The sequence below is a fragment of the Stegodyphus dumicola genome, chromosome 12 (assembly GCF_044657685.1).
Source record: "Stegodyphus dumicola isolate Sdum_Otavi_A_Nest chromosome 12, ASM4465768v1".
Lineage (NCBI taxonomy): Eukaryota > Metazoa > Arthropoda > Arachnida > Araneae > Eresidae > Stegodyphus > Stegodyphus dumicola.
This window is the reverse complement of record NC_140779.1, coordinates 49,304,564-49,319,779: the sequence shown is the minus strand read 5'-3', so window position 1 is coordinate 49,319,779 and position 15,216 is coordinate 49,304,564. Positions and strand designations below refer to the sequence as shown.

The 15,216-nt window shown below is 32.1% G+C and overlaps 1 protein-coding gene across 1 annotated transcript in view; it reads left to right on the top strand.

Moving 5' to 3' along the window:
* The first annotated feature begins 388 nt into the window (after window positions 1–388).
* The window catches only part of LOC118184427 (phosphatidylinositol-3,5-bisphosphate 3-phosphatase MTMR14-like), a 52,589-nt gene continuing 37,761 nt past the window's right edge, over window positions 389–15,216 (top strand). Inside the window, exons 1-8 of the mRNA XM_085827715.1 lie at window positions 389–555; window positions 1,275–1,334; window positions 2,296–2,375; window positions 4,039–4,138; window positions 8,049–8,125; window positions 10,587–10,643; window positions 13,157–13,270; window positions 13,350–13,420. Of these exons, the coding sequence (XP_085683841.1) occupies window positions 442–555; window positions 1,275–1,334; window positions 2,296–2,375; window positions 4,039–4,138; window positions 8,049–8,125; window positions 10,587–10,643; window positions 13,157–13,270; window positions 13,350–13,420 (673 nt within the window). The 5' untranslated portion in view covers window positions 389–441. The remainder of the gene's footprint in view (window positions 556–1,274; window positions 1,335–2,295; window positions 2,376–4,038; window positions 4,139–8,048; window positions 8,126–10,586; window positions 10,644–13,156; window positions 13,271–13,349; window positions 13,421–15,216) is intronic.

The window sequence follows — 15,216 nt, the reverse complement described above, 5'->3', positions numbered from 1 at the left end:
TTTTATCTGGTTGTAAAGAGTGTTTTCCGCCAAAAAACGTGTGGCGTGTGTAATTCTGACACAACGCTATAGCACAATTTGCCACTTCCGACTAGGTATAATAGCAAATTAACAACACAAATCAAATCAAACTGTTGATGCAACGAATGTAAACGAACGCCAAGAACTGTCACCCATGGACCTTATAAGAAAAGGTCCATGCTGTCACCCACATGACGTCATCCGCATGTGTCATAATTTTCTCCCTGCACTACGCATCCCCCTGGTGGATACTGCTACAGAAAGAAGAAGCACAAAAATTTGCATGTTGAGCCTTATTGGTCATTCTTATCCTAGATCTGAAAATGAAAGTTATAAATAGACGATTGAGAATTTTAGACACGCGCATTTTAAAGGAAGCTACTGCTACGGTTAAAGTATAAAGCCATTAATTATTAGTAGATGGCACCAAGAGCTAAACGGGCAAGGGTGGAAAGATTAGTAACCAAAGAATTACTGAAAAAAATTATCAAGAGAGCAGCGTTCCTTCGCTCTACGAGATCCAAAACTTATAAGGTACTGTATAATTCTTCCGCAATATGTTCGCAGATCTGTATTCATGTTATCGGAGTATGTTTTAAATAAATCAAGAATGAACTGTTGAATTTAACTTTATACTAATTGCATAACTAATTGCTTTAAAGCTAAAATTTAAATGTTGTTCCTTTCCTCTTAAAATTAAACTTCTTACGTTCTCTTCCGTATGTTTTCTCCTTCACTAAATATTTGATAAATTCTAAGTTATTCTGCAGTTCAATTTAAGACCAAGCCACATTCCTATGGGATTAATAGATAGTTTCCTTTAAGAAGTCCTTCCCGAAGGCACCCATCACCTTAAGCATATAGCCTTAGTATGCTTTCCCATAATCAATTAAACCAAACCGATGGATTTAATCTGAACAACTTCGATTTTCATCTGGTAATTTGTATGAAATCATACGGATAAGTAAAGCATTTATATAAATTTAAACTGTTTTGGTGCAATTTTCAAAACAGGTGCGCAATATTTAAAAAGAATACAACTAGTTCTTTGTTTAGATTTTAAACTATCGAACTGCAGTTAAAGAAACTTTATTACCTCCTTTGATGTGTTTAATGATTTAACATTAGGTACAAAAAAGATGCATTTGCAAAATAAATGCAGCTAAATACAGTAAATGTCAGAGACTTTTGAAATTTTAATTATTTGTATGTATTATCTAACTAGCTTTGTTACATTTTGTTCACTTTTGCAGGAAGACCAGGCCATCAACAATGTATGTTTTGATCTAATTTCTCAAGACTACGAATGTGCTGTGAGTAATTCTTAAGGTGTTGTGCAATTTACACAATTATTTTTAACTTTGATTTTTTGTAACAAGTTAGTACTTGGGTATTAGCCGGTACTCGCATGTAAAACACTTATAGTTACACCCATGGCTGTTCTTTCTTACGAAATTGCGGGAACCTTTAGAAGTCGTTCTTTTACGGAGCGATCTCGTAACTTTCTTTCTCTGAAAGAGGGTGAAGTTGGCTTTTTTTATTTAAACGTTAATTTCAAACCAATTACAGCAAACACATATCTGTATTTCTTTCTTTTATTAATAACAGTATTCCTTCGGAAAGCTCTTGGAATAGCATTTAGTTTCTTCTTCTTAACTCGACAACATTTTGCATTTAGATTTGCCTAGAACTTTCTTGAAAAATTGTAAATATGAGAAGTGCGAACTGGTTCAAGAACATCATTCTCCGTATAGTTTACCAAAACTCTTGGACCACCAGTGAACGAGCGGTAAAATCGCTGAACTCTGGTAGTTCGATCCGAGTTTCTAAGCCCGCGAACGGGCTAGCTGCATGGCGTTTTCGTGGTTTTCTCCGTGTATAACGTGTGCTTTGGTTGCATATTATGTTTTACAGCGGGAATTAATATAGCGTGTATACAAGCCAGTTTCCTTTAAAGTCTTCCATCTCTGCTATGGGGCAGATAGCCTCGTGTGCTTTGCGGTAATCAAATAAACCAAACCAAAGTTCATGTAAGCAAACTGCAGAATATAAGTTTGGTGCTCCTGCCAAATAATTTTTGGCTTAAAGAAAAGTTCTTTCTATCGTAATGCTAATGTAGAAATATACACAAAAATCGTTATATGTTCACTGTGTATTGGCGATAACCAGGTAATAACCAAGTGACGTTAAATTAAATGATTTTGTCATTTTCAACTGATTTTAAATGAGTTTCTTTTTTTAAATATTTCATGAAATCGGAAATTTTAATGACAGGCTCTAGGAAATGCATACCAAACATATTGTCCTCATTATCCGGAAGACTTCCTCATTCCCTTTCACAAGGATTCATTTAGGTAATTATCTTGTTCATTTTCATGCGTTTTCTGTTTACAAATGAACTATCAATTTTTTAACAATTTGTAGCGTAATTTTAGTTTTATGAATACGTGAAACTTTGATTTTATAAAGAATAGTATCAATTATTACTTTGTCCATAAAAATTCTTAATGCATAGATTTTTAATGATCCTCAAATGACATAATTATGCGATAGTCTAAAATTATTTGCCAAAGTTTAATTATTATACTCTGGGTTTAATAGCATTTATATACTATAGATTGTTCGCTTTAAGTTAGGTATTTAAAGAATGAATTAAGGTACTAATATATTCAGATTTAAAAGCATCGTCACCTTTACGGTACAAATGTTTAAGAAATGTATATACTAAACGTAACTTTAAAAACTGCTACAATTCATGCCGCTTTAATGCTTAAGCAGGGGTGTAGATGTAATTCCTTAATGTTTTCCTATCGGTAGTGACCGATTGAATAACATCTCAAACTGTGCTCTTTCTGAATAGATTCAGGGAACTCACTGCAGCTAAGAAAACTGCTGAATACTGGTATTCCAATCCGTGCTCAAATCGCTTCGAACAGGCTGACATTAGTTTTCGTGATGTTTCCCATGGATAAGGTGGAGACTAGCCACTTCCAGTCGGAATATCCTATACACTCTTGACTTCAGATGCCCACATATGTGGACCTTCGATTGCTGCAAAAGGTTCGAGTATACTTTTATTCAGTTGCAACCTGATTAGCACGTACGGGGTTGTTTCAGCTTTTATTTTATAGATGGATGTCAGCACATGCGAGTACTTTTGAAAAAATCAGAGCAAGCGGATTGTATTAAAAAAATGGCGTCGAAGAATCTTCGAAAACGTCACGTAATAATTATATCAATTAATATTTAAAAGTGAATGTTTGGAGAGATTTTAGCTTACTTAACGTTTTTGGCTCGTTAAAGTAATTTACTGCCCTGCCTGGAAATAAATGTATATGGTTCCACATAAATGTATACGGTACATTTGTGAAAGTTACTCCATCAGGAAAATTAGGTTCAACTGTTAACTCGCGCATCTTTTTTTCGATATTATTGAATTTCAGTTGCTGTTCCTGAAGTGTTGTAGAAACAGTCCATTGAGGTCATTACTGATCATATGGAATTGTAATGATTAACAATTTATATTTTACAGTATTTTAACCTTTTCTTGTTTTATCTTTAATTAAAATATTATTTTCATAATCTTGGCCTTCTATTCTTCATATTCTTGAACCTTTTAAAATAGAGAATTGCGGTGCTAATTTTATACTTTTAATATAATTTATTGCTTGTAATTACTTTCTCCTTGCATGTTATTAGTTATAACTGATAACATTTACAAACTAGAATTCAGTTTTTATAACAAATATGAGAATTTTTCTCGGTCCCCCTGCGAAGATGTAGCTCATCTGAGGAAAATTGCGCGTTTTACGATAATTTCATCCAGAACTTTAACAATCACTAACTTTAGCAATGAAATCTTGCCAATAATATACCAAAACAGCGTAACTACAAGTTTTCTTGGAGGTAAATAAGAATATCAAATAAGACCTTTTGAGTTGTTTTGAAAAGTATTTCAAATATTGAAATTGTTTTTTAGTTTAGGAACTGTCTACTAAACAAATTTGTTTGATATAGCGACAGGTTTGTTGATGATCTCGAAGAACTCCTTAATGATTCACTTAGAGCCAGGCTCGGATCAAGATTTCCAATACCTGTGATTTTATATGAAGGGAAGGTAAGTTGACCTGCCAAGTTTTTGTCTTTTACTGTAAACAAAGATTAAGTACTAGAAAATATTTTAACATTCATGGCATTTTACTCATTTATTATGTAAGGCAATATAATTATATGGCTAGTTTTTGAGAAACAAAATTAACCATAGGAAACTTGCATCTCTTGAATAAATGATCCGTAATCTTATTTGACCTGGAAAGGCACGCATTCTGCGGTACTTGCCTTATTTGCTTATATTCGATTACAGCACGAGAAGTGTTTGTAAATTTTACGAAACTAGCTTCTACGTAAGCTATAATTTTGAAATTCGTGTGATATTTTCATAACACGCTTATTTGCCAAATATCTGATAGAACATTATTTATGTTGGGAAGTCTACAAATATTAAAAATCGTCCATGAGCTGAAAGCTTTAAGTCTATACATAGATCAAATCATAATATAGTCATGGGTAATTGGTTTATTTGTCTTTTAGTGACTACCGAGTTTCTAAACTACCTTCTTAAACTTACCATGGTTGGTACTTTACGGAAAAACAGATGAGAAACTACAGATGAATGTCTCGGTGTAAAAGATTAAAAAAATAGGCACATCATTGCTCTGCTTTGATAACAATAGATTTTCCGTCTTACAAGCCAAAACTATGTAAATTTTATTCTTTCAACGTCAAATGATAAATTCATAAATGCAGAAAGCAACAAGTCTGTTATTGTAGTTTTATAATTCTACGAAAGGAAGAGTGGACTCTTTTGAGCGAACGTGCAACCAAATGTCTTGTAGTCGAATGGCCTCTTTGCAATTTTTATGGAATTTCCAATACAGCTTTAATAAATTCATGTTACTTATTGACACAACGTTTATAAAAGAAAGAATTCAATCCTGGCGAGAATTAACGACAGATATAAGTTCTGAATTGATCACAGCTTGATTACTGAAGCCTCTTATGATCACTGAAAAAATGTTATCTATATTGTAAATGAGCAAATGAAAAAATTTTCTTCGAATTTCTTCTTTCTTGTAATAACTGTCTTGATAATATTTTCATATGAATCTTTTGATGTAAAATATTTTTTAGAAATTTTTATGTTAAACCGCATTATGACGTAAAATGTTGGTATTTTTTACGAATATATAGCTTCAACGTTTCTCTGTGGTAAGTTTAGCTTACTAGGTTTGAAATCCATTGTTTATGTAACTTGTATTTACTTCCTTAATTATATTCAGCGCATCTGGAGCTCATTATTGAGTACTTACTATTAAAGCGAAGAAAGTGCATTCAAAATAGTTTTCTTGGTTCTAGTAATTAGTTTGAGAAGTAGACTTGTCGATTTGGACTCTAAATAATCTAAGTGGGTAATTTTCAAATAAAGCATAACAAGTGTTAATATGGATTATGATAAAGTTACTGGTGCAAAATTTGCTTTTTGAGTCATGAAAATATTAGCAATATTTAAAAATTAAACTGATTTCTTAAACTGGAAGTTTCGCCCTTAAACTGTGCAAGCAAATTGCTGCCACTCAATATCATAAGTTTTATTTGCAGGAATGTCTAAAATACTGAACAACTTAGAATGATATCTTAAGGTGCTTAATGTCTCAAGTTCAATTTCTGAGCTATAAGAAACAAACACAAGAGCAAAATATTCTGGCATGTGGTTTAAAACTGTAAAATAAATCGAAGCGATCTGGTCAACTTTGTCACAACTAACAACTGAAAGAAGGAAGGAATGACGTTATTGAATGAAGGAATTAAAAAAACTGACCTATACTTTTTTACTTCTTTGTATGAAATAAAAATGAAGTATTGTAATCGTGAAAAGTTTCAGGTATCATATTTAAACGCAAATATCCATTTTCACCGCTATCGAATGCAATTTAACGATGTTTTTGCTTGAAATCTGTTTGTAAGGACAGAATAAAGAACTTTTTCTCCTCAAAAAAATTGTAAAACTAATCTAAAATTAATTCTAAAGACAATCTTCCGTGGCGTCTGTACGTACGTAACTCAAACGAGTAGCCTCAGAACGTTGAAATTTTGTATGTATAGGACTGCTATAACATGTAGATGTGCACCTCGTATTTTGGCTTCAATCGGCGGCACCAAACGTATATAAATATATATATCCACCCTGTTACTCGGCTCAGTGATCTCTTTCTTTATACTTATGTTTGTAAATTGTGTATTTTTGTTTTAAAAAATGATTGAATTATGCTGTTCTTATCTTCCGGTTAAGGGTTTTATTGCCTTTATAAATCTGTATCCAATATTTTTAGAATTGTTATAAATTCAAAAGTTGTTTAAGTTCGCTAAGCCTAATTTTTGTCATGTCGGCCATTGCTTGTTTACATTTGAAACAGAATAGATTTGTTACCAATCTAGAGATAGTAAGCTTCGCAATAACTAATATAACGCCTTCTTTTATTATTGCGAATTAAATCATGCTTAATCCATTCTGGAATTTATTCGAGGAAATAAGTGTTTGATTTATTTCATAATTTTCAATACAGACATTGTGAGTTTTTATGTATTTTAGCCTTGTCGCGAAGTGAGAAATGAATTAATTGAATGACAAATACTGAATCGTCTATGAAAAACTTTCTTTTCTTCTTTTTTTTTTTTTTTTTTTTTTTTGTTCTTTGCTTAATTTCTTTTATACATCGTTTTAGATTTATTATAGAATTTGAATAGAAGATGTGGCAACGATTAGATAATTCTTAAAATATAAATTTTGTGCCTTATGAGTTAAAAAGATTGAAATGTAGCGCTGTTAAGTGAACCTAGGGCCAGAGGGTCGCTGTGGTAAACAAGTATAATGAATTTTAAAGAGTGCATTTATTCTATTGTGGTTTATGCGCTATCGACGAAGATTTAATTCAATCCAATAAGTTTAAATGAAATGTAAGAAAAAATGCGTATAATTTAATATTCTTTACAAGGAATTCATGTGGTGGACACATCAGATTTTTTAAGGACTGAGAACTAAACGTGGAATTTAATGCTAAAAATTCTACCAGTTTGTATAGCTCTCAAATTGAGAAATTTCGTGTAAAATACAGAACTTAACATTTTGCCTTCTTTCGACCCATATGCTTATATTTAGGAAATGTTTGTCCTTGTTATGAAAAACAAAACAGTTTGACTTGTGCCATAAAAGTTGACCGAAAGAAGACTTGATATTAAAATAAGGAATCATATTAAAGACCAGAATGCAAATTGGAGGAATGTTTGCATTTGTACATAATTTAAAATAAAGTATAAAGTTTTCTGAGTCAAAGATCATTTCCATACGCAGGTTATTGTAAAAATTATTGATGAATATTAATTTTCTGAATGGAGATCTTATTCACACAAACTTTTACGATTTATAGAATTCATATTCTAGAAAATGCTGATGGTTTTCGGCAGAAAATTTGTACTTAAATGACCTTTATTTTAAGTACCTGATTCATTCCAAACTAATAAAATTTCGTGAGAATATTAACGTATATTTAGACTTTAAAAACTTAATAGTTGATTGTGAAAATTTTTTGACTATCGAAATGTAGAAGTACAAATATCACTGAATGGAATGTAAGAAAAAATAAACGGTACTTTTCCATTTCACCGGTGCAAATCTCGCCAAGCAGATTTTATTGGCGACAACATACAATATACATAAATAAAAGATGTTAACAAATGTTATTTCTAAGAATTTTTTTTGAAGGCATAAACATTTTAATATCATTTAAAATTTTGTAAAGAGGCAATAAAGACGGTAAATTTGTAAAAAGGCGTTAATTTAAGAATTTACTGTGCTTTCATGGTTCAACATCCTGATTCGAAACTCTTTCAGGGAAGATTTATTTTTCCGTGAGTGTTACAGCCTTTGTGTGCTTTGAAGCAATCAACTAATTGTTTCTCTCCAATTTCAGTATATTTGCCGTTCTTCAGCATGTCATGAAAATGCAGCTTCATTATGGCGTTCAGAGGCGGGACAAGATGCAGAAAGGTAAGTATAATCGTTTCAATACGCTATTTTAAGTTTTTAACAGCTGTATATCCCAGAAGAATAATGAAATGGTATTAACTGTAAAAGCTTTTAAGTATTTGAAACTGCATGTGGACGTAAAACGCATCTAAATTGCATTTTAGGGAAGCTCTACCTCTAAGATATTTCCAGTATGTTTCGATGAAAATATTCCTCTGTATAAACTATATTCTTGTTCTGTAAAAATATCAAATGCTAGATTATATGTGGAATAAAAATGAATATTGAAGTAATATTTTAATAATCGAATGAAACGTGTGAAATAAAGCTTATACAACTTCCCTTAATTAAAAGCTGTAATTCGTAAACTAATTGTATGCTTAAGATCAGTTTCTCTGGTTACAAGGGCACAATTCAAAATTCCCAGTTACACCGACCACCATTATGACCGATGCCCTGATTTAGCCCAAATTCTTTAATTGAACAGCTACAGGCAATTCTCGAGAATTTCGTCTAATAGGTGATATTACGAGCCGTTTTTCTCTTTTTATGCACTTAGCAATAAAGAGCTTCCTAATAAATTAACATATAAGGTTTTAGTATGTCATTCAAAAATGCATCGGATTTCCTAGGAAACTGGCATATTAACTTATCCTAAGAAAATATTAAATTTCCTAATGTTTCTTAATTAGTTCAGTTAAAATGCATTGCTCTTAACAAATTTTCACAAATAAAATGAGTAGAAATTTTGCGCACACAGTGACGGAAATGTTTGGCTTGTATTTGTAAATTTAATAGAAAATGTCGTAAGCGACAATGCTTGAAAGTGTGTTTTTAAATTCCAAAGAATTCAGAAGTATATCGTTCCAGCATATGGCTTTTAGGTAGAGCATTGTAAGATATACTTAGTTTTCCGTTGGAGATAATTTGCGAGTTTCTGTATGCATTTATCTTTGTAGGAAGCAATTATTGTAACATGTTGCTTCATATTCAGAGGCGGAGTGTTAAGCTGCGCTCCTGGTCGCTTTCGATGTTTCATCGCCATCTTCAGAAATTCAAAGATGTAACTATTCCGGTAATCTAGACGCTCAGAGATGCAAACGCTGTCCGTTCCATCACTGTTTTTAAAATGCATGGTAATTTTCCATATGAAACTTTTAACATCAACTCAAACTGAATAATCATTTACCTCTGGATTTACTGCTCGATGAATGGTAATGTAATGATCTAATAAAAGCAGTTGTTGCAACATACTTTGTATTCATTGATTTTACCCTTTGTTTGGTGCAGACAATCTCGCAAGGTTTTCTGCCAGAAATTGCCATCAATCGGTTTCGGAGACTCATTTGTTGTTGCCGTCCACGTTACGTAGAACAATAGTTGCCAGAACCAACTTCAAAGAGAGGATGAACTTCTATTGGCCATGCATTTTCATCCCACAATGTATCCTTCATTTGCTTGACATCCTTTTCAGCACTAAGGAAATATTAAAGCACACTGATCTCTTTTGGATTTTTGCATGGTGAATTCAAACTTTCAGTGGTTAAGATTCATTAGGACGTCGTCTATACGTGTAATGTTCTGTATACGAACAAGGAGGTATGCCATAAACCATGACGAAATAATTAAACATTTTAACTGGAAATTTAAAGTATTTTGGGAATTCAAGATTATTACTAACACTATAACGACCTTCAGCACTCTGCTAAAGTAATTCTCCTGTGGCTAATATATAATGAGGTAAAACACCCGCGTGCTGGTAGCTACGTTTGAATTCAATAGAGCACTTGTAGGCTTTGCTGGCCTCATAGAGCAAATACATGATAGAATTGCAAAGAAAATATTAAAGATTTGCGAAAGAAAAAATAGAATAAGCAAAACTAGTAAGCTCAATTCAAAAGCGAATAACCCAAAATAATATTCTACAAACTATTAACTGCTAAACATTTAGGTCCCAGTAACTGGCGAAGTGGTTAAAACCGTTGAATACTAAGAGTTTGAGCCCAGAGGTCTTCATGTTTCCCCATGTATATATAACATGAATACCAGGCAGTTTGTCTTAGAAAGTGTTCTATGAAGACATGTTCTTTTTAGACAGAAACATACGTGCTTGACCATATGTAAATACAACCTGTACATTTTAATACGTTTTAATCTAATGAGCGCAGATTTTTCGTGACAATTATTTACTTCCTTTATTTTATATGAATGCGAAATGTGTTTACTTGAATTTATCAGTGTAAAGAAATACAGTGCATTGATTTTCAGAAAGTCGTTACATTTTGCAAAAATGCAATATTTTGACTGCTTGTACGTATCTTTCGCAGAAACTGTGCTGTGAATAAAGTATAGGTAGCGTTAATTGGAAAATTTAGCCTTTCCAAAAATTTCGGTTCTAATCACAATGTAGATTTGTTTTTCTAATTTGCTTTATTAGAACAGTGTAAATTTCTTGTATCAAGGTAATGTTTATTTTTTGCAGTTGGCAGAAAATCGAGACCTATGGCATGACTATTGACGTTGCAAACTATCTGTTAGAGTAAGTGAACTTTTATCAGAAATTTTATAATGAGCATAATATTATTAGTCGGTTGAATGCCTGCTAATACTAAATTAAAAATTTAGAATTTTAATATCAGAATTTGAAGACGCGAGTTGTATTTTGTTCCCAAGTGAATTTCACTAGAACATGAGACTGCCAGCAGTCCGATCAGTAAAATAACTGAACATTGGTACTTCTACATGTATTTGATTCCAGGCGAAAGGACTGGCTGCATCGGCGTTTTCATGTTTTTCCCATTTGTAACGTGGATACCAGACAGTTTGCTGGACAGTCTTCCTCGACGCTTTGCAAGAACGAACTTTATGAAAAGTGTTAAACTTCATAAGTTTCCTTCGCGGTCTTTCCGCGAGTGCTTCTATTAGTTGAATAAACCAAACGAAAGCAGTAGAATATAGTTGATTCACAAACGGCGTTGCGGGTAAGACAGCTGAATATCATTTTATTGGACTTCAAAATCCAGGGAAAGGAGTGCATTGGCGTTCGTTTTTTACACCACGCAACGGTATGTGTGGCCAGTTACCTTTAAAAGGCTTTAGAAAAAGGTAAAATCTTCCTTTCTGCAAATAGCGCTAGTATACTGAAACGGTAAATTAATAAACTGAAATCAATTCTGAGTGATTTCCTGCAAGTATCTAATCGCATCTTGCAATCTCTTCACATAAAAAAGAAAATCTCTTCACATAAAAAAGAAAATCTCTTCACATAAAAAAGAAAATCTCTTCACATAAAAAAGAAAATCTCTTCACATAAAAAAGAAAATCTCTTCACATAAAAAAGAAAATCTCTTCACATAAAAAAGAAAATCTCTTCACATAAAAAAGAAAATCTCTTCACATAAAAAAGAAAATCTCTTCACATAAAAAAGAAAATCTCTTCACATAAAAAAGAAAATCTCTTCACATAAAAAAGAAAATCTCTTCACATAAAAAAGAAAATCTCTTCACATAAAAAAGAAAATCTCTTCACATAAAAAAGAAAATCTCTTCACATAAAAAAGAAAATCTCTTCACATAAAAAAGAAAATCTCTTCACATAAAAAAGAAAATCTCTTCACATAAAAAAGAAAATCTCTTCACATAAAAAAGAAAATCTCTTCACATAAAAAAGAAAATCTCTTCACATAAAAAAGAAAATCTCTTCACATAAAAAAGAAAATCTCTTCACATAAAAAAGAAAATCTCTTCACATAAAAAAGAAAATCTCTTCACATAAAAAAGAAAATCTCTTCACATAAAAAAGAAAATCTCTTCACATAAAAAAGAAAATCTCTTCACATAAAAAAGAAAATCTCTTCACATAAAAAAGAAAATCTCTTCACATAAAAAAGAAAATCTCTTCACATAAAAAAGAAAATCTCTTCACATAAAAAAGAAAATCTCTTCACATAAAAAAGAAAATCTCTTCACATAAAAAAGAAGCGAAATTCAGATTAAAATTTCGGTACATTCTAGTTGTTTTGATAATCCAGAATTCTGTAAGCTTTTTGGTAACATTCCTAACCTAATTATACCTCACAGAGCAAATACTTTATTTAATGTTAAATTTCAAATGTTTATCGGTGAAGGATATAACGGCTTCTTTATTTTCCCTCGAAACTAAGGCCCTTTTTAATTTAGCTGGTACTATGGATACAAGACAGTCTCCCTTAGAAATTCCTCCACAAAGGCATTCCTCACCATAGGCAGATAGCTTTAGCGTGCTTTGTCATAATCAAATAAAACAAACCATTTAGTCAATTGTTAAACTTGAACTTAAAATTATCATCCTTGCTATTAGGATGAATGGGCTTCTAGAGAATAATATTACTCTTTTAAATTTAGTTTCGTGATATTTTGTCTAACAAATCATTAATAGCTTTCTTAACACAGTGCAGCTTTTTCATGTCTGCTAAAATGTAAATGTAATTTCTAGCAAAAGGTAATTTCTTTTCCCTTAACTGCTGATGTGAATTTGTTACGACTGCTTTTGAAAGGCTCCATCTGTTTCGGAAGAATCCAATTTTTATTTTGGAAGAATCCAATATGACTCTGAATTTAATATCTAGTCATGTGTTTATTATGCGAATGGCCGAGTAGAAAACTAGACTTTAATTTGGAAGTCAAACAAAAAAAAAAATCAGCGTTATATTCAAATTTTCACAGAACTAGTTCTGATGGTTTTAACAGAACCATCATCCTCAGCTGGAAAAGCGCAAAAGAACGAAATAAGATATAGTCATTAGTTAAGAAAGATTGGACGGGAGTTAAGCTACTGGCACCAGCTGTTGATGAAACGAGAACTAAAGCATAATTTCCTTAAACGCAAAGATGAATTGGAATTTTCGTTGTTGTGACTTCTAAATTAATATTTGTTCGTCGTATTATTGTATCTTGCTTAACTAGATAACTATTTGAGTTTAAATCACTGGTATAACAATTTTATTATTGCTCATACATTTGTAATAAACTTTTCAATAGTATAAATTCATGGATCACGTAATTCTTTTTCAGGAGTCTTAAGTACCTGAAAGCACTGCAAAATGATGCAAATTTGCTGAGACACATGGGAGTAGATTATATTTGCGACTTGAGAATTCGAAACTTTAGTGGCCTCAGTAATGATATGTAAGTTTCTCCGACATTTTTTTCGAGTATCTTTGAAAAACCTCATTGTCAGAATTATAACAGTTGCTTCCCTTTGCAGTATTAAATCTCCAGAAGATGTTTACACGCAGGTATATCAAGGATTTATAAAAGCTCTCTTGCCTTACCCTAGTAAGTCGATAATTTATGCACACATTGTAAATTTTTGTAAATATTTATTCGTTCCTTTCCGTTAATGGGGCACTGCTTAGTGCCAAACGTGAATATTGCGCGAAATGTAATTATTTGGTGGCAAAGCCAAAGATACCTAAAGCTTCATGAGAAGAATAATTAATATATCTGATAACACATTTTTCTAGTCAATCATAAAAGAATCTCAGGGCTACTCATTAAAACAACTAAGTATGACTAACACCAATATTCTTATGAATTGCCAAGTATTAAAAAAGAAAGTTAAGTTTCTAACTACATAGCTAGCGCGATGCGTTCCAAGTTCTAACTTTCGTTGTCGCATGACCTGAAAAAAAAGGAATGTTTATAGTTTGACGTATCTCGCATGACGGAACCTGCAGCTGATGCTACGTTTTAAGAATGACTCGTGTCATCTGTTACAATCTACATATAATGAATATAATATGCATGTTTAATGTGCACAAATCGAAGGATGTGCCATTCTAACATTAAGCCAAAGTAGATCAGTGTACATGGTATTCGTTTCGTTGCTCCATGTATACAGCGATCTGTTTTCATTAAAAAAAAGAGAAACTTAAATTTCAGAGTACAGATTTGGTGAAGCAACTGAATTCTAGGTCGGAAAATTGCTGGTTTGATATCATTCTATCCGGCCTTTTCGCAAATATGCTATTGTTGACGTGATATAAACAGATTATTCCCATTTGTGCAATGATGCGTATGTGGTGACTAGCGCCCCTGTCCTTATCCGCACAAATATTGTAGCGATCGCCATGAAATTTTCATAATTAAAGATATTAAAACTGGCTTGGATCCATTGATTGATCTTCGAGATAAATGTCTAAAAGAAAATGTGTTTAGGTAACATTCTTGTTTCTTCTATAAGAAGGACCAAGTTAGTTATGTTAATACGTAAGTGCCGATGAAGCATCAAATCCAGAAAGCTTGAGTATTTCGAACCTTTTAAAACTCGGTTTACATAATTTTGTATCGCATTGAAAGATGAACTGTTCTTAAAATATGTGAAAGTGTTTAATGAATTGATAATCTTCATTTCAAATAGGTATAATTTGTAAAACATCGAAAATTACTTCGTAAACCTGAAATGTAAATTAACAACATTTATAGGAAAATAGAGTATTAAATCAGTAATATAAAATTTTCAAGCCACTTGGGAAACGGGTGTAATTAGAAAAAAAAACTGATTTTGTCTATACTTGCTGCTTTAATTGTTCAGCCCACCAGTCACCGAGCGGTAAAGTTGTAGAATACTAATAGTTCGACCTGGGTTCAAAATCTGTTAACGTGCAGGCTGCATGGATATTTCCCCATATGTAACGTAGCTAGTTTCCTTGGAAAGTTGTCCAGTGAAGCATTTCTCTTAGATGAATATCCTTCATGTGCTTTATCATAATCAATAAATCTAAATTTAGATGCAAGGAACATCAAATTTTATTTGTAAGACGGAATTAAGCCAGCAGAACATTTTGAAAACATGTTTCCTTAATTTCAAATGGCAAAAATGGAGCCAAAGTATAGTTTATACACCGAGATCTATAAAAACTAGCCAGTCAAGTCATATGATGTAAAGTTCATTGAATGTGCGATCTAAACGATCCTTTGAAAGGGATTAGGAATATTTATACATGTAAATTTGTCTGTAGTGTGGTTGGAAAGCATAAATTTTAATATTGTCCGAAACAAAAGACCTTCAAACCTAAACTCATTCCTGTTGCGTCATAGAAAACTGTCTACTTGGTAGCTTCCACAGAATC